Genomic DNA, 21711 nt, shown 5'->3' on the forward strand with positions numbered 1-21711 from the left:
AGCTTTCTCTCCCTGAAAAGACTCATCCAGACACCTGCATCCGGCTGTGGTCTTCGTGCCTAGGGACAACCACCATGCCCCTGTTGTCTGCTTTCCAGCAGAGTCCTGCTGGGTGGCTTGGGGGTCATACAGTTCCGCACCTCACTCAGTTCTTGAGGTGCCCAGCTCTCTGCCTCTGCTGCTCATCCCGAAGGGATTCCTCAGAGTCCGGGGAACGAAGACACCCTGCCCAAGGAGAGGGAGTTCCCAGCGACAGGTGTACCCGACTTTGTCCCTACAACTTTGACAGAGACCTATCTAAGACTGAAAAAGCAAAGGCAATCACCTGTCACCGCTCAGGGAAGCCAGACGGGGCTCCAGGCTAGGTAAAGCTCTCTCCCCGTGCGGTGCAGGTGCACAGGACAGGGAGAGAACATCCCCACCCTGAGGTTCCTCGCGTGGGTGCAGACAGGGTCAGGCGCGCGCCCGTGAGCGCACCGGGAAGCTATCCGCCGGGTCAGACTTCGGGCGGGTTCCACGCGGCGGACCCACGCTGAACGCGAGCTGCACGCACGCACCGGCACCGGGATCTCGGCCCTCCGAGCCCACCTCGTTTGCAATTCACTCTCAAACACACCCTCAGGCAAAAAAGCTTTCACTGTCCGGTGTAGGACTTGCGCTCCCCCCTGCGGCCCCCGGCAAACCTCGCTCTCCCTGCGCCTCCCGCCCGGACCTCCGCCCCATCCTCTGCCTCCCCAACTTAAAGACTTTGGTGCAATCTAAACTCCCCAGTAGGTGAGAGGTGGAGCCGCAGTACCAGGCCTGAGCCTGTCTGGTGCCCAGGAAGGAGTTTGGCAACAAGACAGATCTGCGTGGATTTGGGGCTGTGCCAACTTTCTGGCTCTGTGGCTTTGGACAAGGGACTTAATTCCTCTGAGCCTGTCTTTGCACCTGCAAAGGAGGGAAACTGATTCCTCCTAGGGAGAGCGCGTGTGTTGAGGTCCAAGCGTGTGTGCAGGGCACCGGGAGCGCCGACGCTTGGCATGCCTGGCACGCACTCGCTGCAAATGGAGTTTCCTGTGCGCGCCGCTTTGCAGCGGCGAGTGCGGCGGGAGAGGGCTGGCGGAGCAGCGGGATCCCTCGGGGGTGGGATGTAGGTGGGGGCAAAGGGGGAGCCCCCGCGGCCCCCTCCCGGACCTCGGCGCGCGTGCCATTGGCCGGGGCGGCCGGGTGGGCGGGAGGATGACATCAGCGGCAGGTTGGATTATAAAGGCGCGAGCGGAGCCGCGGGCTCAGAGCGCACCCAGCCGGCGCCGCGCAGCACTGGGACTCGCGCCCACACCGCAGCCCAGCCAGCCTGCTCCGCGCTCGCCTGCTCCGTCTCCCGCCGGACCCGTGCGCCCTCGCTGCTGCGGCTCTGCGCCCCTCGACCCTGCCGGCACGATGCACCTCTCCCAGCTGCTGGCCTGCGCCCTGCTGCTCACGCTACTCTCGCTCCGGCCCTCTGAAGCCAAGCCCGGGGCGCCGCCGAAGGTGGGTGCTGTTGCATGGACATCGGGACTGTGAGGGACCATGGTGGGGCTGGGGCCCTAGGAGGATGCGGAGCACTAGAGGGAGCAGAGGGCGGGAAAGTGGCCCTCTGCTCAGAGATGTGCATGGGTGAGTGCCGGGAAGCCCTCGAAAGCGACTCAGGGGGTCTACGTCCCCAGCCTCGGGAGCACGACGACAGATGCTGAGCCCCTGCCCCAATGTGGCCAGCCGGTCAGGGGGCAAAGGAGGGGAGGGCAAGGGACTCCCGGAAGGAGCGGACAACGGCGGCTGCGTGGCAGGTGGATGCAGGGCCGGCTGTCCGGCATCTGTGGGGGCGCGTCAGGGCCCCGAAGGGACAAATCGGGCCGGCGGGCGCGAGGGGCTGGAGCATCAGGGGTCGCGCAAAGTACTTCGTGCGGCCCCCGGGCGTCCCTTCACCTGCCCGCCCTTTCCCTCGGACAGGTCCCGCGAACTCCGCCAGGGGAGGAGCTGGCCGAGCCCCAGGCTGCGGGCGGCGGTCAGAAGAAGGGCGACAAAACTCCCGGGGGTGGCGGCGCCAACCTCAAGGGCGACCGGTCGCGACTGCTCCGGGACCTGCGCGTGGACACCAAGTCGCGGGCGGCGTGGGCCCGCCTTCTGCACGAGCACCCTAACGCGCGCAAATACAAGGGAGGCAACAAGAAGGGCTTGTCCAAGGGCTGCTTCGGCCTCAAGCTGGACCGGATCGGCTCCATGAGCGGCTTGGGATGTTAGTGCGGCGACCTCTGGCGGCGGTGAGTACCACCAACCCCGGGCGCCCGGAGTTTGTGCACACCTAGCTCCCCCGAGGCACCTGCCAGAACCAAGCCTGAACCCCCGCCCGCCCGCGGGCGGTTCCTCTCTGATCCCCTGGCGCTGGGGTCGTTCCGCCTCCCAGCCGACCTTTGGAGGAGAGCCAGGCGATCCCAGCACGAGATCCAGTGTGTGTGCAAGGCATTTGCCCCCAACCCCGTTTATCGTCCCGTTTTACACATGAAAAAAGTGAGGGATAGAGTGGTCAGGGCATTTGGGCCACGTCAGAAATGGCTCAACACGGATGAACCCGCCTAACTTCCTTTAAGAAAGCAGCGACAGCTTGGTGGGGTCCTGCCCACACCGGGACCAGAAGTAAACCGGCAGCACTGGTCCCAAATCGCCATTTGGGAGCGTTGAGGGGCAATCGGGGGTTTGTGGGAGCAGAGGAGGAAGGGCATACACACAAGTGGAGGGTAAGTTTATCTGCCAGACACTGTTTCATGGTGCCAGAGGTCAGGGCGGCTTCCTAGGACTGTGGTCCCTAAAGTAGGACAGACTTTAAAGTCCTGTAGACAGAATAGTCCTCTGTTGGCATCAGCAGGTTGCCCTTCTGTCCTAGAGCGGTCTGATTCTTGTCCCTTCTCCAAACCGTGGCTGGGAGCAAACTGGTCTGTCCAGGGTCCTGATGCTGCTTGCTGCCTGCCTGACTTCAGGATGGAAACTCAGTGTTTGTGGCACAATTTCACGGCAGAGAAAAAGACCAGAAATATTTTATTATTATTATTATTATTATTATTATTATTATTATTTTGCCCCACTCTGAACCTATGTGCCCATCTGAGTTCCTCCCCAACCTGCCCACCTCCCCAACAGGGGTCCCTGTTTCTGGCATTGCCCCCTCACCCTCCACTAGGGCTGGAAACCCCTGTGCTACCTCCAGCCCCTGCCAGGTGCTGTATCCTGGCGATGTTGCAAAGATCCTCCCCCCTCTCCCCCTTTCTCTCCTTTCCTGGTGCCCATCAGTTCCCATGGTCAACCAGGGTGGTAAAACCACCTCTGAAATTGACATTCAAGTGCTTTAGGAAGGGACTCCTGCTGGTTTCCAGCCTTTCCCTGCAGCCTGTCTGTCCCACTCCCCACTCCAAGCCATGGGGAAGCTGCTCTCTCGCCCAAGAAGCCTTGTCAGCGTCCACACTGTCTTCCTCCAGAGGGCAATGAGAGCGCCCCTCTGAAAATATCCAGCACGTTGCCTAAGCCGTTTTTACAGCACAGAACACTTTTTCACCCGAGCCATAGTTGCTTGGGAACCTGTTTACCACTCCCAGATGAACTCATGAGCAACTTGAGGGCCAGGTGCTAACCTAAGGTGATCTGGGACCCACGGCACCCCCAAAGAAGCTCTGAAAAATGTTTGTCAATGACCAAAGAAACATGCCCCACCCAGCTTAGGGGCACTCCTCTCACACCTGCCCTGGGTTTTAGCAGGGTTTCCTCTCTGTGCCAGACTTGACTGAGCTGTGAGCTCCTCCCCATTTCGGCAAGGGGCTTCGTTTGTCTGAGGTTTTGACTCGCCCCTGCACAGGAAAAGATAATTCTAGCACATGGGGCCCAGCCTCTACCAGCTTCCACTATAATGGTTTTGCTCTCATCTTTCCTGTCTAAACAATGAAGAGATGGAGCCACAGGCCTCACATCTTCAGTTCACATTGTGATTTAAGCACCAAGCTCAAACTTCCCGATCTAAACAAATGTTGTCCAGTGGGTTAGCAGGAGACGAGATGAGGAAGAAGGCCTGGAAAGTGCCTGGCATGCACATCCCCCTAGGCTCCTTGCTCTTGGGTGTGGCTGTCTGGGGGCACCAGGTGATGGTCCAGTGGGTGGGGAGGTGCTGGGCAGGAGGCCAGATCGCTAGGACTTCTCAGCCCCTTTGACTAGGGAAGTTTGTCATCCTCCTGGAAGTTCTGTCCTTGAGCTGAACAGCCACCTCTAACACCCTTAACCTTCTCGACCCCACTCTCCCCCCCCACCCCCCCCCCCCACCATGAGAAGGCAGAGCATCCTTCCCATTGCCCGCAGCCTCCTAGTGGAGATGCCCAAGGTGTCTCACTGTCTCCGCTTAAAAGAGAAAGACAGCTGAGATTTTTCACATTAATGGAAACTTGTCCCAGGCTGTGGCCACGTCTTCTTCACTCAGGAGTTGACTTTGGCTCTAAGCAGTCACCATAATGACTGTCGCTGATGGTTATAGTCTTGATTATAAAATTCTAATGACAGAGATGGGGTGTGGCCGATGCCTGAATGAACACCTTGCCCAGGAGCCCCAGGGACATCACAGACATCTATCATCTGTTTAAACACATGGGACGGCCAGAGACAGAAGTTGAGGGACAGTGCATCAAGGTGTTGAAGCCCGGGGTCCCTCCGCATGTGCTGGCCTCTGGGAGGGCACTGCACTGTCTCAGGAGGACTCTTCCCTCGGGCCCCAGAGCACTTACATGGCCATTGGCAGAGAGCTGGAGAGCCCTCGTCAAAGGACTCTTAACTCTCCGCCCAGCACACCCAGCATGGCCACTCATTGCCCCAGGGCTGGCGTGAGACCCCGCTCCCCCTGTGTCTGAAGGGGACCCTTTCTGAGGTGAAGCCAGCTAGAGGAGGAAGTGCTATTTAATGAGTGGCAGCTGTGACCCAGACGCTCTGCCGGTGCCCAACGTGTGGCCCACCTGTCGAATCTTAAAGCTGGCCCGGGGAGGTGGCTATTATCCCATTTTATGGGTGAGGAAAGCGATACTCAAAGCTATCCAGGGCCATCCAGGAAGTGAATATCAGAGTTGGGATTTGAGCCCAGAATTCCCAACTCTTCAGATGTTTTTCTCCCCCTCCCCACTGCTGTCACGCAGACGCAGAAAGCCGAGGTGGCACCTGACTGAGGGTTTTTGTTGCAGCAAAAAAGGGAAAAGGGCATTTCTACTCTCTTTCCCTCATTGTGTCTCACCGAGTGCCAAGGGCAAGGCCTGTAGTTAGACTCAGGGGGAGGAGGGCTGGCAGACATTCTGGGGCAGGAAGTGCCAAGGGCACAGCAGGAGATGAGGTGACCCCAGGAGAGAAGGACCCCTTTCCCTCCATAGGACCGCCTGCTCTGGGCTGGTGGGGCAAGGCGGGACATTGCTTCACGCTGCTGTGGAAAGGGACTGTCCTGCAGGCTGGGCTTTCTCTGCTAAGGGGCCAGAACTAAGTGTCCCGTGTCCCCTCTGTGTTTCAGGATTGGGAACTTGCTCCGTTTTGCTGAGGTCATTCTTGGTCATCAGCCTCACGGCATCTGGAAGCATCTCCAACGCAATGTGGCTTTTACATTTCTTTTTTTTTTTTTTTTCCTGGTACTGGGAATACACAACACCAGCTGTTTTATTATTATTCGGGAAGGGGGGTATGATTTTATTGTTTGGTTTTTTTTTTTTGAAAATGAAAAATAAAAAGTTATATATTATATATATATATTATATACATGAAACACACACACCTACACCAACATGATGACAAGGGACAGTTTTTAAGAGACTGACAAAACCAGCTGTAAAACATTGCTGTTTGTAAATTCATGTCATGCATAAATGTATTTATGTTGTAAAGCTATTTATATTGTTTATAAAGAGATATTTATAAAAATTTTATTTATGTAACTAAATGAAAGAAGTCAATCATTGTAATGTTTTTGTCTTAACTAGTTGAAAAATGTAAAAAAAAAAGTCATTCCATGAACATCTTGAAAACTGTCTTTATTTACTTAATACATTTATTTTTCAGAAATTAGTCTTAGAGGGAGGATGTGAAGACAAGGCTTTTGCCTCTAAACAGATCTAACAGCCAGGTTCCTGATTCTGGATTTGTTTGTATCAGATTCCCCTGGGGATCTTGCTAAACGTACTGACTTCTGCCCCCACGTGCCCCCAATGAACCGAATCTGAGTCTCCCCGGGGGCATAAGACTTGCCGTTTGGATTTTGTCTCCAGTGACTCTGACCAGTTCAGCCAGAATGGGAAGCTCTGGTCAGAACACTTCACAGCTGGGAAGTCAGATGCCTGGAGTTAAATTAAAATTGAACTTAGCCGACTGAGGGTCCTGTAATTCTAGCCCATCTTCTCTCTGTGACCACAGGAGAGAAAGAACGGGAACCTTCCCTTTTGTTTGGGGGACATTTAGGTTTCTGTATATCTTGCAGAATTGGTCAGGTTACCTTGCGAACCTTAGCGCACGAAAGCCTACAGTGTGTAGTTGTTGCCTCATATTGACTGTCACGGTCAACGGGGACCTGAGGCCGAGGACCTCAGAGAGAACAAGAAGGCATTAGCTTCCCTATTTGCACAGCGTGCTGTGCTTTGCCAGGGGGGTGTGGTTTTTCTTTTCACTTGAAGCTGCTAACAATTATGATTCCTATGCCCCATGGAGCCTGAATGTGAAAGCGTGAATACTTAAAATCTCTTCTCCTGAAACCTGCAGGAAACTAAAATAATTCCCAGATAATCTCACTGCATCCTTGGTGTGGTGACACTCTGTTGCCACCTGAGCCCATCTGTCTTCTGCCCCGTGTGGGGAAAGCAGGGACAAAAAGAGCCTTTCAGGCTGGTTACGCCAGGCGGCCTCGACCCTGTTCAGGGGAGTTGGGAGCGGTGTGGCCCCGAGGTCATGGGGTCAGCAGGCCTGGCTGAGTCCTTCCCGAAGAAAACTGGCAGGTGGGGGAGGTGGCCAAAGCACCCGGCCTTTCTGCTGGCCTCTGAGCTCGATGGCCTTTCTTCCCTCCAGCAGCAGGTTCTCAGGACAACCAAGTGCCCTCGCCCAGGTGAGAAAACGGCTTTTAAGACAGATCCCAGCTGGGGAACTGCCTCCAACCTCCGCCACTGCCCTGAGGTACCCTTCCTCGGGCTCACTAGTCAGGGCATGGCTATCTTCCTTGGCCTCACCCGACCTCGGCGGCTCAGAATTCAGATCCCCGTTGTCAGCGAGGGTGAGGGGCTCCAGCACTCAGGCGTCACCTGTGCCTCAGTTCACTGCGTGTCTGCAGACCCCGAGCCAGGGGATGCCGAGGGGGGGCTGCAGAAGCAGGGGGAAGGCAGAGGGTAGACCGTGGGCTTTGCTGGTGGCAAGACAGACACATCTCCCCAAAGCCCAAAGGTGTGAGGATGGAGAATTCTGGGGCTCAGGGGGTCACCAAGCTGAAGGTTTTCCCTGTGAACAGTGTCCGGGGAGCCAGTAACCCAGGGCTCCTAGGACCCTGCAGCCCAAGCCACGCATGCTATCCTACCAAGTAGCTCTCGCCCCATGAATTAGCCGGTGAAGGGCACGCACGACTCTGTTGACAACTTCAGTCCCCACCAGGTGGAAGCCAGTCCCTCAACATGTTGGCTTCGGATGTTGCTAGAGAGCCAGTCCTCCTTTGATATCCAGACCTGAAGTCTGGGGGCTGCTTCCTCAGCAGTGACAAGGACATGTCACCCCAACAGGAATTTCTGCTGGAAAGCCATGAAGGATTGACAAGTATTCCATAAATAACGGGAAAAGCTTTGCAACCGCCAGAGATTCCCCAGGTGGTATTACCCAAGAGCGTCCAGCCCTCCGCTCTTGTGTTGGCCTCCTCCCTCACCATGAGCACCTCACCCCCAAAGCTGCCTGGGGAACCTGCCACTCCTCTTCCACGTGGGGTGACCGCAACAGCTGGGCCAGCTGGAGGGAGCGGCCCCAGAGACCACCCCTGCGCCTACCATGGAGGTGATGGAAGCACCTGGAAGGCAGAGAGACTCCAGGTCCTCTGCCAGGCGCGTGGTTCCAGGAGTCTACCCTCCCCCCACCACCCAAGACGTGGGAGGTCCTTCTGTGGCAGCCATGACCCCAAAACGGGGGGTCCGAAATGGGCTGCACATGAGCCTCTGCCGGTGACCAGAGAGACCACATGTCTGGACAGGCAGGTGGTCGGGGGCAGTCTGAGGACCGCGGGAGCCACAGTCAGAGGGTCCCGTCGGAAATGGAATTTGATGGGGCACCTGGGTGGCTCAGGCAGCTGAGCACCTGACTCTTGATTTCAGCTCAGGTCATGACCCCAGGGTCGTGGGCTCCAGCCCCATGTCGGGCTCCGGGCGGAGCATGGAGCCTGCTTGGGATTCTCTCTCTCTCTCTCTCTCTCTCTCTCTGCCCCTCTCCACCCACTTAATCTCTCTCTCTGTCTCTCAAATTAAAAAAAAAGGAATCTGACCCAGACAGTTCACATGGAGAGGCTTTACTGAAGGGACTATTTACAGAGGCAGATGCCATCGCGGACCCACTGGGAAGCCAGTTCCTTCCCCGGGATGAAGGGAGGAAACTGTCCCTGCGTTGGAGCTGGGTGGAGGGGCGCAGGTGCAGGACGTGTTGCCAAAACAGGGAGTGATAAGGGGGGAACTAGCCCGACTCCCCTCTCCCCTCCCTCCTCCTATCTCTTGCTGGCGCCTCACAGGCCCTCAGCCGAGGCCTGGGAGGTGTTTCTCTCTGGCACCTTATTAAGGTCAGTCCTTCCTGATTCTTCCGGATTCTGGCATCACGTCGTCTGGCAGTCACTTTGGAGAGCCACGAATCTGGGTCGTCATCGATACCTTCCTGTAAGTGTGGCACCCCCACCGGAAACAGCGTTGGACCCAGGAACCGTGTGCCAACAAAGCATTCAGATTTGTGAGGAGCAGTTCGTCTATTTCATTAATGTTTTCCCCTTTTTCGTGATACCAGGATGCAGGCTCTGAATTAATTTCATTATTTTGCTATTTTCTTTTTTTAATGTTTATTTATTTATTTTTGAGAGAGGGAGAGAGAGAGAGAGAGAGAAGGGAGGGGCAGAGAGAGAGGGAGACACAGAATCCGAAGCAGGCTCCACATGGTCAGCACAGAGCCAAACAAGGGGCTCGAACTCACAAACTGTGAGATCATGACCTGAACTGAAATCAAGCTTCAGATGCTTAACCGACTGAGCCACCAAGGTACCCCTTTTGCCACTTCCTAATCTGTGTATTTTTTACTTAATAATGTTATTCATATTGATTTCCCTAACACTTCTCTGTACCTTTTCTAAATTTGTGATTGAACATTTATTTCTGAGTCTGGCTGTGTTCATATCCCAAAATGTTGATATATGTCATTCCTACTTTTCTCTTCTCTGGAGTCTGTTGACTTGGTGTTTTTCCCTTGATAATCCCAAGTGGGATTTAATTTTTCCTTAATTTATATTAATTTTAATTTGATTGAGGCTAGACTCTGTGCTTATATACTTTCTGCTTTATTAAATTATTCGTTCCCATGTTTAATCAATTTTGTAAAAGTTCATGGATACTTTAAAAGTAAGATGAATATGTTTGCACCATTCGAAATCCTGTAAGCATTTAATCCATTTTGCTTTTTTTTTTTTTTAATGTTTATTTAGTTTTGAGAGAGCTAGAGAGCACAAGTGGGGGAGGGGCAGAGAGAGAGGAAGACACAGGATCCAAAGCAGTCTCCAGGCTCTGCTCTTAGCTGTCTGCACAGAGCCCCAGACGGGCTCGAACTCACAAACCATGAGATCATGACCTGAGCCAAAGTCAGACGCTTAATGGACTGAGCCACCCAAGCGCCCCGTGGTCTGTTTTGCTTTTTATGTTACTATGTTCAAATCTTCTAATCCTCTATTGATTCACTGAAGACTAATAATGATGCTGGGGAAATGCACTGTAATTTGATTTTTTCTATTTAAGTGACGCAGCCACGCCTTACTTTGAAGATCCTCCTTCGTGCCTGAAAATGGAGGAGCCCCACAGCTGCGGAAGCAGGAGCGAGCTTGCACCGTTGGTGGTTACCACGCAAGGGATGCCTTCGTCGTGTGCCCTGTACTTCCTCCTACATTCTATTTTATCTGATACGAACATTAACAGTCCTACTTTATTTATTTTAATTTTTTTAATGTTTATTTATTTTTGAGAGAGAGACAGACACAGTGTGAGCAGGGGAGTCGAGAGAGAGGGAGACACAGAATCCCAAGCAGGCTCCAGGCTCCGAGCTGTCAGCACAGAGCCCCATGTGGGACTCGAACCCACGAGTTGTGAGATCACGACCTGAACCGGTCAGACACTTAACGGACTGAGCCACCAGGTGCCCTGTGTCCTACTTTAATTTGTGCTTGACATCTTTGCCCAAGCTTTGATTCTTTCCCATGCTGTGTATTTTTTTTAATGTCGGTGTGTTCATAAAGTTTTTGATTAAAATATATGTAATTTGAGACATCTTGCATTTAGTGAGGAAACTAGGTTGTTCGCATTCACTGTCAGTATTTCTTATTCTTGGGCCAAGCTCTTCATCTGGATTTGGACTTTGTTTTTAAGGTTCTTTCATTTTTTTGTTCCTTTATGCTTGATTTTTTTTTTTCTGTAGATGGTTGTGCTTGCTTTTATCCTCTGCAATTATTTACAAAGTAGACATCCTGTTTTGAATTCTGTTAATGGTTCCCTTTAGTTTTTCATGAAAATCATTAAACCCACATTTATATTATTATCAAAATCAAAATCACAAACAATAACTTGAGGCTCCTTCCTAAGAGAGACCAAGAATTTCGCCCATTTGCTTTCCCCCTGGCTTCCTCTGCCCTTTCTGGGTCTCCGTTAACATAGTCTGAGAGCACTTTCCTCAACTGGACCGTTAAGACCACCAAAACATCCTCTCTCCAGAATTCCTTCAGCTTTCTGTTTGCTGCTCCGTCGCCATCAGATATTTAGACCTCGACCCTCACCCTCTTCCCCAGCTGGGGTCAGTTACACACTGTCTCTTCCCCCTGGGCTGGCTCCTCCCCCCACCTCCGGCTGTCTCCACGGCAGCCAGGCCCCCCCTGCAGGCCTGCGGTTTGAGTTTCAGCCCCAGGGTATGGAGTGGGGGGGGGGGGGGGGTCGCATGTGGGGTGTGTATGGTGTATGTGTGGTGTGTGTGTATGTTGGGTATGGTGTGTGTGTGTTTGGGGGGTTGTTGGGCGTGTGTGTATGTTGTGTGTGTGTATTGGGGATGTTGGGGGTATGTGCATGTTGGGCGTGTGGCACGTGTTGTGTATGGTGTATGTGTGTGTCTGTGCAGTGTGTGTAGTGTGTATGTGTGTGGTGTGTGTATAGGTCTGTTGGGGAGGTGTTGGGGGTGTATGTATGTTGTATATATGGGGTGTGTTGTATGGTGTGTCTGTGTGTCTGTGCAGTGTGTGTGGTGTGTGTGTATGTGTGTAGGTCTGTTGGGGGTGTTGGGGGTGTGTGTATGTTGTGTGTGTGGGGTGTTTGCGTGTGTAAGTCTGTTGGGGGTGTTGGGTGTGTGTATGTTGTATGTGCAGGGTGTGGTGTGTATGGTGTGTGTGTGTGTCTGTGCAGTGTGTGTGTACGTTGTGCGCGTGTGTGTGTGTCTGTTGGGAGGTGTTGGGGTGTTGTGTGTGTGTGCGTGTGTGTGTGTAGGTCTGTTGGGGGGGTTGAGGGTGCTGTATGTGTGTGTGCATGTGTGTGTGTGTAGGTCTGTTGGGAGGTGTTGGGGTGTTGTGCGCGTGTGTGTGTGTAGGTCTGTTGGGAGGTGTTGGGGTGTTGTGTGTGTGTGCGTGTGTGTGTGTGTAGGTCTGTTGGGGGGTGTTGAGGGTGCTGTGTGTGTGTGTAGGTCTGTTGGGAGGGTTTGGGAGTGTTTTGTGTGTGTGCGTGTGTGTGTGTGTAGGTCTGTTGGGTGTTGGGGATGTTGTATGTGTGTGTTGTGTGTATGTGTGTGTGTGTAGGTCTGTTGGGAGGTGTTGTGTGTGTGTGTGCTGTGTGTTTGTGTGTGTAGGTAGGCCTGTTGGGGGGTTTTGGGAGTGGTGTGTGTGTGTGCGCGCGCGCGTGTGTGTGTAGGTGTGTTGGGGGTGTTGGGGGTGTTGTGTGTGTGTTGTGTGTGCGTAGGTCTGTTGGGGGGTGTTGGGGGTGGTGTGTGTGTGTGCGCGGGTATGTGCATGTGTGTGTGTAGGTCTGTTGGGGGGTGTTGGGGGTGTGTGCGCGTGTGCAGGGTGGTTTGGGGTTTGCGCATCATCCTGGGCGGCACAGGGAGCGCTTCCCCCCACCCCGGGTTGCGGGTCCTTCCCTTGCAGAGCAGGCGCTGCGCTCCCCGCTGCCGAGAGGAACACGCAGCTGCTGCGCCTCGACGAACTGCGGATCCGGAACCGGACAGACTTGTCATCTCCCGGGCTGCTCGGCTCGCCAAGGCCTCTCTCGCGGGCCTTCACCCCGTTCGTTTAATCCGCGGGGGAGCCGCGTGAGGCCTTCGGACGTGCGCGGGACCAAACAAGCTTCCAGGTGTCCTGTTGGTCCGGCTCAGAGAAGGCGCCCCGCACCTGGGTGGACACCAGGGGGCGTCATCGCTCCGGAAAGATCAAGGGCTCCCTCGGGACAAAGGCCGACGAGGCTGAACAGAGGGCAGGCGAGAAAGGCAGGGGCATCGAGGTGCCCTGTGGAGCACGTGCGGATTGGGGCACGGACCCCAGGCTTGAGTGCTCAGCGTGAGATGGGGGCCCCGGCCGAGCCTTGAGTCCCGCGCGCGGAGCCCGGGGAGGGACGACAGGACTCCCTCTCCCGGCTTGGTGCTCAGGTCAGTTGGTCTGTGGGCTCAGTTCGCACGTGCTTCCGGACCCCGGAGGTCCGGTACTGGTGTGAATTCTGAGTGTGCGCAGAGAGGCCAGACCCGGCGACCGGCGGCAGCAGTCTCCCGGAGGCACACGGCCGGGAAGAGACTGCGGCAGGACGGCTGCCCCAGCTGCTCAGGATCTACCTCCTTTTCCCGCCGTGAAGTGGGGGTGTGCAAGTTTGTGAGCTCAAGCACCCCAACTGTAAAAACTTGGGTGTTATTTATTTGTGCATTAAATACAAGCACTTCCGTATTCACAAAACTGTAAGAGCCCGGGTGGCTCAGTCGGTTAAGCCTCTGACTCTTGATTTCAGCTCAAGCCATGATCTCACGGTTTGTGAGTTCCAGCCCCACGCGAGGCTCTGCCCTGACAGTGCTGAGCCTGCTTGGGATTCTCTCTCTCTCTGCCCCTCACCTGTTCACTTTCTCTCTAAAATAAATAAACATAATAAATAAATAAATAAATAAATAAATAAATACAATTGTAAGGTTGTGTGTGTGTATAGATGTAGATATAGATACAAATATAAATATAGATATAGATATAGATATACACTTTCCTCCCAGGCCCTGTGCTAGGCCCACATTCCCATATACAGTGCATGAGCCCAAAGATTGGACCTAAACTCAAGGAAAAGGTTTATAGATCATTTTTTGAGGCTGGAGATGGGGTGACATCTGGCAGGATGTTTGCCAAAGCTATTATCTTGAGATGAGGGGTTTCAGGTGGCTCCTTTTATTTGTTGTATTTTTTGGTTGTACTTGCGTTGTATGCAACGCAGAGGTAGTGTGCATACGTATGTATCTATGAGTGTATATATATGCATGTATGTGTATGTGTGTATGTATGTGTACGTGTATACACACACACAAATGTTCACAGCAGCGGTATTCATAATAACCAAAAAGTAGAAACGACCCAAATGCCCGTCAGCTGGTGAACGGATAAGTAAAAATGGCATCTTCATACGTTGGAGTATTATTCATCTGTAAATGAAGCAGTGACTCTCGCTAACAGTATAAATGAAGCTGAAAAAAGGTCAGGCCAAGTAAAAGAAGCCAGACACGAAAGGTCACGTGTTGGATGGTTCCACTTACATGAAAAGTCCAGAAGGAGCACACCCCTGTAGGAGCAGAAGGTACGTTCTGAGAGGTCGGCTAGGGGCTGAAGTGGGAGCGTGAGGGGAAGCAGGGAGTGCCGATTTCTTTTCGGGGCTGGGAAAACCGTCTCAAATCGGTTGTGATGATGGTTCACAGCTCTGAATGTCTGGAAAACCACTGAATTATAAACTTTATTTATTTTTTGAATTGTATACTATAAATGGGTAACGTGGGCACCTGGTGGTTCAGTCGGTTGAGCATCCAACTCTTGATCTCGGCTCAGGTCATGATCCCAGGGTTGTGGGATCGAGCCCCACATCAGGTTCCACACTGGGTGTAGAGTCTCTTTGAGATTCTCTCTCTCTCTCCTGTCCCTCTCCCCCACTCACTCTCTCTCTCTCAAAATAAAAAGTAAAATAACATAAAAAATAAAATAAATGGGTGAAGTATATGGTATGTGAACTCGATCTCAATAAATTTGTTATTTAAAGAACAATAAAGTGGGGTGCCTATGTGGCTCGGTCGGCTGAGGGTCCAATTCTTGACTTTGGGTCAAGTCGTGATCTCACAGTTCATGAGTTCAAGCCCCATGTCGGGCTCTGCACTGGGCATAGAGCCTGCTTGGGATTCTCTCTCCCTCTCTCTCTGCACCTCCCCTGCTCATGTATGCTATCTCTCTCGAAATAAGTAAATAAGCTGGGGCACCCAGGTGGGTCAGTTTGTTAAGTGTCCAACTTTGGCTCAGGTCATGATCTCACTGTCCGTGAGCCCTGAGTCAGGCTCTGTGCCGACAGCTCAGAGCTTGGAGGCTGTTTCTAATTCTGTGTCTCCCTCTCTCAATCTCTCTCTCTCTACCCCTCCCCCACTTGTGCTCTGTCTCTCTTGCTCTCAAAAATAAATAGACATAAAAATTTTTTTAATAAATAAATACGCTTTTAAAAAAAGATTCTAAAAAACAATAAGATTATTTCAAAAGGGAGAAGAATTTCAAGAACCTCAAGAAAGAAAACTCTTATAATAAATCGGGCACTCAGAACGCAGCCCCATGCTTGGCTAGACCGCTGGCAGGAGTGGTGTTTCCTAAGCTGTGCACAGAGCTGGGTGGACCAGCCCAGGTGCCAGGCGGCCTGGCCCCCTTCCCTGGCCCCACCCCCACCAGCTGGGAGGCTTGGACGGTGATAATCTCAGCGTCCTCCTCCAGAAAAAGGGAGCAATCCTAGTCGTACCTGGTGGGGTGGCTGCGAGGACGCACGGCCTGATGTCTGGGCCTGGCCAGCGGGAGGGCTATGGTTCCTATGAGACAAAGCGCACACCCGCTCCACCTCCTGGGTGCCGGGCTTCCCAGATTGTGAACAAAACCACAATCTCGATGACAGTGATACTCGAATTACCTCAGCCTGCAGCCTCGGGCCACCCCTTCGTAGTCACTCCCAATTTCAGGGAAATCCCAGAGGCACACACTTTCTTCTCTTTTCCTCCAGGCTGACCGTCAATGGCTTCCAAGCCCAAAGGGGACATTGGCCATTGCCACACTGTCAATACCCGCCCCCAGAGATGCTGTTCTGCTGGGCACACGTGCTCTCCGGGCGCCTGTGTCTAGAACTGGGGTGGGAGGCAACACTGTGTCCCTAAGTGGTGCTGTTGGGCCAAATCTGCGGTCTCCAGGAGCTGCTGCGGGGAGCGACTCTGGCTTCTGGACCTTGAACTCAATCCACATGGGTGGAGGAAGGGCAGAGGTGAAGGGTGGCAGATGACCCCAAGCCATCTCCTCCCTCCTCATCACACTGTGTCTGTCCTTTTCTCTCATCCTTACAGGCCACCCAACACCTCTGCACTCCCCCAAAACTCTTCCTCCTGCAGCCAAGCACAAAGATCTTTGTGTTTGTCAACTTCTACTAATAGATGGCCAGAGAGGTCATCAGCAACCAGGTCCATAAAAGTAATCCCATCTGGGCAGAGCCAGAATGCTCTGTGATGGCAAGTTCTTCCTGGGCAAGCATGGGGTCGTTCTTGTTTTGATGTTCCCAGTATCTAATCTAGTTACTGGCGTGTCCTAGATGTTCCACTGAAGTTTGTGGAAGGCCAAGGGCAAGCTGAAGGCTACTGCTCCCTGCAGATTGGAGGTTGGCTAACTCTCGCGGGTGAGTCCCCGGGAGTGACTCTGGGGGGGTTGCTCACAGAAGGGCCAGGGGCCATGAGCAGGCCACATTCTGTTATCAAGTCAAACTGGAGAGGCTGGCCCGGGGGTGCTGGCTTTTGTCCCCTGGGATGGTCTCCGAAACAAAGAGTACTCAGGGCAGCTCTCATCCAAGGAGAGATTCCTCCAGGAAGTGCCCTTTCTCAGCTCTGGGCTTCCTCCCCGCACATCTCTGCTCAAAAGCAACAGAAGTGGCTGTTCAATCTCTGACGCTGCCACCATCAAAGTTTTAAGACTTCCTTTATGACCCTACAAAGCCCATTCTCCCTGGCTTACTGCTTCCATCTGTCCTCTGGCAATGTTCCCACTCCGTGGTCTTTTCCTGTGACGGGAAAGTCTCTCTGACCCTTTGCAGTTAAGACAACCATCTTAGGATATGTGTGGTTAAACAAATACCTTGGCTCCCCTGAGCCCCAGTTTCTTATCTGCAAAGTGGGGATACTATCTAATTCAGAGGCCTCTGGAGAAGATTGGTTGCCCTAATAATGTCTTAGCTGTTGGCACAGTTAATACTTAATAAATGGTGAGAAGAACAATAAAATGTGCATAGGCTTCTTTGGCAAAGTGCATCGAATACAGGGGTGAATTTGAAGCTATAGTCTTTCTCTTTTTCTAAGTTTTTATGTACTTACTTTTTTAGTAATTTCTGCACCCCACATGGGGCTCGATCTCACGACACTGAGATCAAGAGTTGCATGCTCTTCTGACTGAGCCAGCCAGGTGCCATGAAGCTATAGTCTTTCCTAGGTTGTAATTATTCCAAGCAAACATGTTTCGCAGAAACAGAATTTTAAAGAAGATACCTGACATCATTCAGGCAGAGGGGTGTTAATTCATCTAATACAGAAGCAAATGCTACCAACCCTATCTTCCAGGAACATCCTGACCACACCTGGCCAGTCTTCTACTCCCAGCCTGTTCAAGCCACCTGCATCTCATGCTGGACGATCAGCAGAGAATCCTAGTGAGCCTCCACGCACCTGGTCTCCCTCCCTCTCTTCTCTGCGCACAAGCCCGGGTAACCAGTCCCACCCCAGGACTTTGCACCTGCCGTTTGCTCAGTCTGGACGGAATACCATGTCCCCAGGTATTCTCATGGTGCATTCGCTTATTCAGATCTCTGCTCAAATGCCAACTGATCATCTTATCGGCGATACCTTTCCACGTTAGTGCCCCACGCACTGGTTACCCTCTTACCCTGCTTTGTTTTGCCTCTGACGTTTATATTACGTGCGTCTTTGTTTAGTGCTTGCCTTTCCCACCAGAATGTAAATTTCATAGGGCAGGATTTTGTCTTGTTTATACCGAAAGTCCAGTGTCTAGACTATAAAACATGGTAAGTGCTCAATAAATATTTGTCAAATGAATAAATCATCATGTTTACAGCCAAGTCCTGGATAACTGCTCAGTTACGAGCAAGTTTAAAAAACACATAAGTTGATGGAAGTGGCTTTTGCCAGTTCTGAAAATACAATCTGTCTTTTAAAATGTACCTCCCATACAAACTACAGTGAGCTATTGCCTCCCACCTGTCAGCATGGCTAAAAGCAACAACACACTAGAAACAACAAGTGTTAGCTAGAATGTGGAGTAAAAGGAACTCTCCTGCGCTGACGGTGGGCGTGCAAACTGGTGCAGCCACTGTGGGAAACAGTATGGAGGGTCCTCAAAAAGTTAAAAATAGAACTACCTTATGATCCAGCAATTGCACTACTGGGTATTTATCCAAAGAATACAAGAACACTAATTCAAAGGGATACATGCACCCCTATGTTTATAGCAGCATTATTTACAATAGCTAAGATATGGAAGCAGCTCATGTCCATCGATAGCTGAAGGGATAAAGGAGATGTGGAACAGGGGCACCTGGGTGGCTCAGTCAGTTAGGTGCCCGACTTCGGCTCACATCATGATCTCGGTTTGTGAGTTCGAGCCCCATGTCAGGCTCTGTGCTGACAGCTCAGAGCATGGAGCCTGCTTCCGATTCTGTGTCTCCCTCTCTCTGTCCCTCCCCCACTCATGCTCTGTCTCTCTCTCTCTCTCTCTCTCTCTCTCTCTCAAAAATAAACAAACATTAGAAACATTTTTTTAAAAAGATGTGGAATATATATATGTGAATATTATTCAGCCATAAGAAAGAATGATATCTTGCCATTTGTAATGACGTGGATGGAGCTTAGAGAGTATGATGCTAAGTGAAATAAGTCGGTCAGAGAAAGACAAATAACATGATTTCACTTATATGTGGAATTTAAGAAACAAAAAAACAAGCAAAGGAAAAAACAGAGAGAGAGACAAATCAAGAAACGGACTCTTTTTTTTTTTTTTTTCTTTTTTCTTTTTTTTTTTTATTTTTTCAACGTTTTTTATTTATTTTTTGGGGACAGAGAGAGACAGAGCATGAACGGGGGAGGGGCAGAGAGAGAGGGAGACACAGAATCGGAAACAGGCTCCAGGCTCCGAGCCATCAGCCCGGAGCCTGACGCGGGGCTCGAACTCACGGACCGCGAGATCGTGACCTGGCTGAAGTCGGACGCTTAACCGACTGCGCCACCCAGGCGCCCCCGGACTCTTAATTATAGGGAACAAACTGATAGTTATCAGAGGTGAGGGGGTGAGGGGTGGGTTAAACGGGTGATGGGGATTAAGGAGTGCCCTTGTAATGAGCACCGGCTGATGTATGGAAGTGTTGAATTACTATATTGTACACTTGAAGCTAATATAACACTGTATATTAACTAACTGGAGTTAAAATAAAAACTGTAAATAAATAAAATGTATCTCCTATTTTTAAAAAAAAAACCCTGCAAAGCCCTGTGAACAGGAAGAACAGCCCGGGTGTCTCAAGAAAGTGTCTGAGGGCTTTCCCAAGTACTCAAAGAAACCGCTGGGGTATGGCTTGCTCTCAGAAAAGGGAACTCAGGGAGCGCCTGGGGGGCTCATTCAGTTGAGCGACTTCATGATCTCAGGGTTGGTGAGTTCAAGCCCCGGGTCGGGCTCTGTGCTGACAGCTCAGAGCCTGGCGCCTCCTGCTTCGGATCCCGTCTCCCTCTCTCTCTGCCCCTCCCCCACTTGCGCTCCGTGTCTGTCTCAAAAATAAATAAACATTTTAAAAGTTAAAAAAAAAAGAAGAAGAAAGAAAGAAAGAAAGAAAGAAAGAAAGAAAGAAGGAAAAGGGAAGTCAGGGCCATGAAGAAGAAAATCTGATGCTCCGGAGACACAGCAGGAAGCCGGATCCACGGAGTCATTCCTGGACCCCTGCCCTCCGGGAAGGCCCTCGGGGCACCACCAAGACCGCCTTCCCTGCCTGAAGTGCAACGTTCTGAAGGTGAGTTCAAAGCCCCTCTGGTGCTAAAGCCACAGCCAAACGTTGTGTTTGAAGGGGGAGTGGAAAGAGAAGGAAATAATTGGGTCTGTAAGTTTCATTTTTTAAAAAATCAATAGAGTGGTGGCTGTATTTGTCAAAATTCATTGAACTATCGAACATCTCCAATGAGTGAGTACACTTATATGTAAATTGTACCTCGGTACAGTTGAGTGGAAAATGACCAAAAAAGAGGTAACCAGAAGGAGGGGAGAGACAGGTGACAGCCATGCTCTCAGCCCAGGGGAAGCTGCCCGCGGAGGTAAGAAGCGAGGGCCTGCAGGAGAAGCAAAAGCGGCGAACCGACCACCGTGCAGCTCTACCCTGCTTTTTACAGAATGTAAACTTTTATTAGGAGGTAATCTTTGTTGCTGACCCTCACGCTTGTACATTTCTTCACGTTCCAGACGAAACAAGCTCTGTCCAATAAGTTCTACCACCACCGAACCTCGAAGGGTCCTCATTTAAGCGAGGATAGAACGACTGTACAATTTGCTCCAAACATGGTGACACTTAAGGTTACCCAGTAATTCTCGACTACCTTCAGTCATTCTTTATTAAAAAGGAAAAAAAAAAAAAAAAATGCCTGGCGGGGTCTTTAATATCCTTGCTAGTTTGGTCTTTAGGAAAGAAAAAGCTGGCAAGGAGGAAACCACAGCCCACTGGTGCCCTCTGGTGGGAAAGTGGGAGGACTGCATGGGATTGCCAAAGTTGGAGGAGCGACGCCCAGACTACAGCTCAGGGGGTCTGCTACAAGGGGCGGGCTGGGCCCTACCCCCAGTTTCTAAAGGGGAAGGTCCCAGGTGGGTCCTGGGAATGCGCATGTCTAACAAGTTCCCAGGTGCCACTGCCTCTGGGGCTGCTGTTCCCGGGGCCGCACGGAGAATCACTGCGTTAGGTTTGTCTACCCCAACACCTTGCTTTTCTCATACTAGACCGCTAGGAAATTAATTAAAACGAGCATTTTCCTACAACGCAACAGAAGTTTATGGGTGACTTTTTTGTAGGTTCCAAATTTTTGCAGCGGGGTTGTAACTTTTGGGTTTGTTTTTAGCAAAACCAAAAGACCTAAGGCGCGTCAGTTGTTGGAGAATGGTTACCGCAGTGTCCTTCCAAGAGACATAGGCGAGCCCACTTTTGCAAAGTTGGACTGTGCACTTCAGAGCTTGGGCCCTTCTTTGTCTTTTTAATTGCCTTCCATCAAAGGCCACGCCAGGAGGGTTGTGCCCGGGCCCTGCAGTGGGGGCTCCCCAAACACAGGCTTGAGTCAAAGACGAGCCACCTGTCCCTCTAGGCTGGTGCTCTCATCCTCTGCCAGGGGGGTCCAGAGCCCTCTTCTCTTGCCACCCCAGGCCGTTGCTCTCATCTTCTCCCCCTGCTCCTCCAAGAGCTCTTGAGACCTGGGCCTGGCCCCTGCCCTGTTTGTCTGCTAATGGGTCAGGTTTGGGGCTGCAGATGAGGAGACCGTCAGCTCCCTCTGGCTTTGCAGAAAGAACTCAGGACACCTCACGGACCAGGGGAAAAATGGGCTGTGGGAGTGGGGTGGGGTTGAAGCAGCATTTCCAAGGCCACGGGGACTTTCTCTGCATCAACTCTGTCTCTCTCTGAGGGTCGGCCAGTTTCTCTCAGACCTGCTAGAACCATGAGCTTGGCAGTTCCCACACCTCTCACCTCCCAGCATTACCATCAGAGACGAACTGGGGGCTTGGGGGGGGGGGCACTCTGAAGGGAAAAATCCCAGGGATGGACCCCATCTGGTCTAGCTGGGGTCAAGGACCCACCTCAGGCCCACTGACCATGGCCAGAGTCCAGGGGTCTTGTGATGCGGGCATCCCATCCCCACGAGGACCACTTGCATTCGGTTGCTGTGGGGCCGGATTCACCCTCCCAGTGGGGGCTGGGCAGACAAAGTGCGTGTCCCAGCAGCTGGGTGGGCCCCGGGTATAATTCCCCCGGCTCCCCAGGGTTGGTGCTTGCCATGGTCAGGCTGCCGCCAGCGGCTGGCTCTCCCTGTGGCTGCGGCAGACGTAAGCCATCTGAGCTCTGCACATGGCTGCCTGCCCCTTCCTGCAGCAGGTGGGGGCGCTTAAGAAGGGCAGTGCCTACTGTTGAGTGC

General features: G+C 52.2%; 1 protein-coding gene across 1 annotated transcript; it reads left to right on the plus strand.

The window, feature by feature from the left end:
- The first annotated feature begins 1280 nt into the window (after window positions 1–1280).
- Window positions 1281–6031, plus strand: NPPC (natriuretic peptide C). Its single transcript, XM_060624138.3, has 3 exons — window positions 1281–1512; window positions 1972–2282; window positions 5543–6031. The coding sequence occupies exons 1-2, from the start codon at window positions 1423–1425 to the stop codon at window positions 2260–2262; spliced, it is 381 nt and encodes a 126-aa protein (XP_060480121.1). The 5' UTR covers window positions 1281–1422; the 3' UTR covers window positions 2263–2282; window positions 5543–6031.
- Window positions 6032–21711: the final 15680 nt, after the last annotated feature.

This window comes from Panthera onca, chromosome C1, assembly GCF_046562875.1.
Source record: "Panthera onca isolate mPanOnc1 chromosome C1, mPanOnc1 haplotype 2, whole genome shotgun sequence".
NCBI lineage: Eukaryota > Metazoa > Chordata > Mammalia > Carnivora > Felidae > Panthera > Panthera onca.

What these genes read in the sequence shown, in the direction of transcription:
- NPPC (XM_060624138.3), top strand. Translation starts at nt 1,423, where the DNA reads ATGCACCTCTCCCAGCTGCTGGCCTGCGCCCTGCTGCTCACGCTACTC. An exon ending in AGCCCGGGGCGCCGCCGAAG is followed by an intron (nt 1,513 to 1,971) that starts GTGGGTGCTGTT and finishes TCCCTCGGACAG; the next exon opens with GTCCCGCGAACTCCGCCAGG.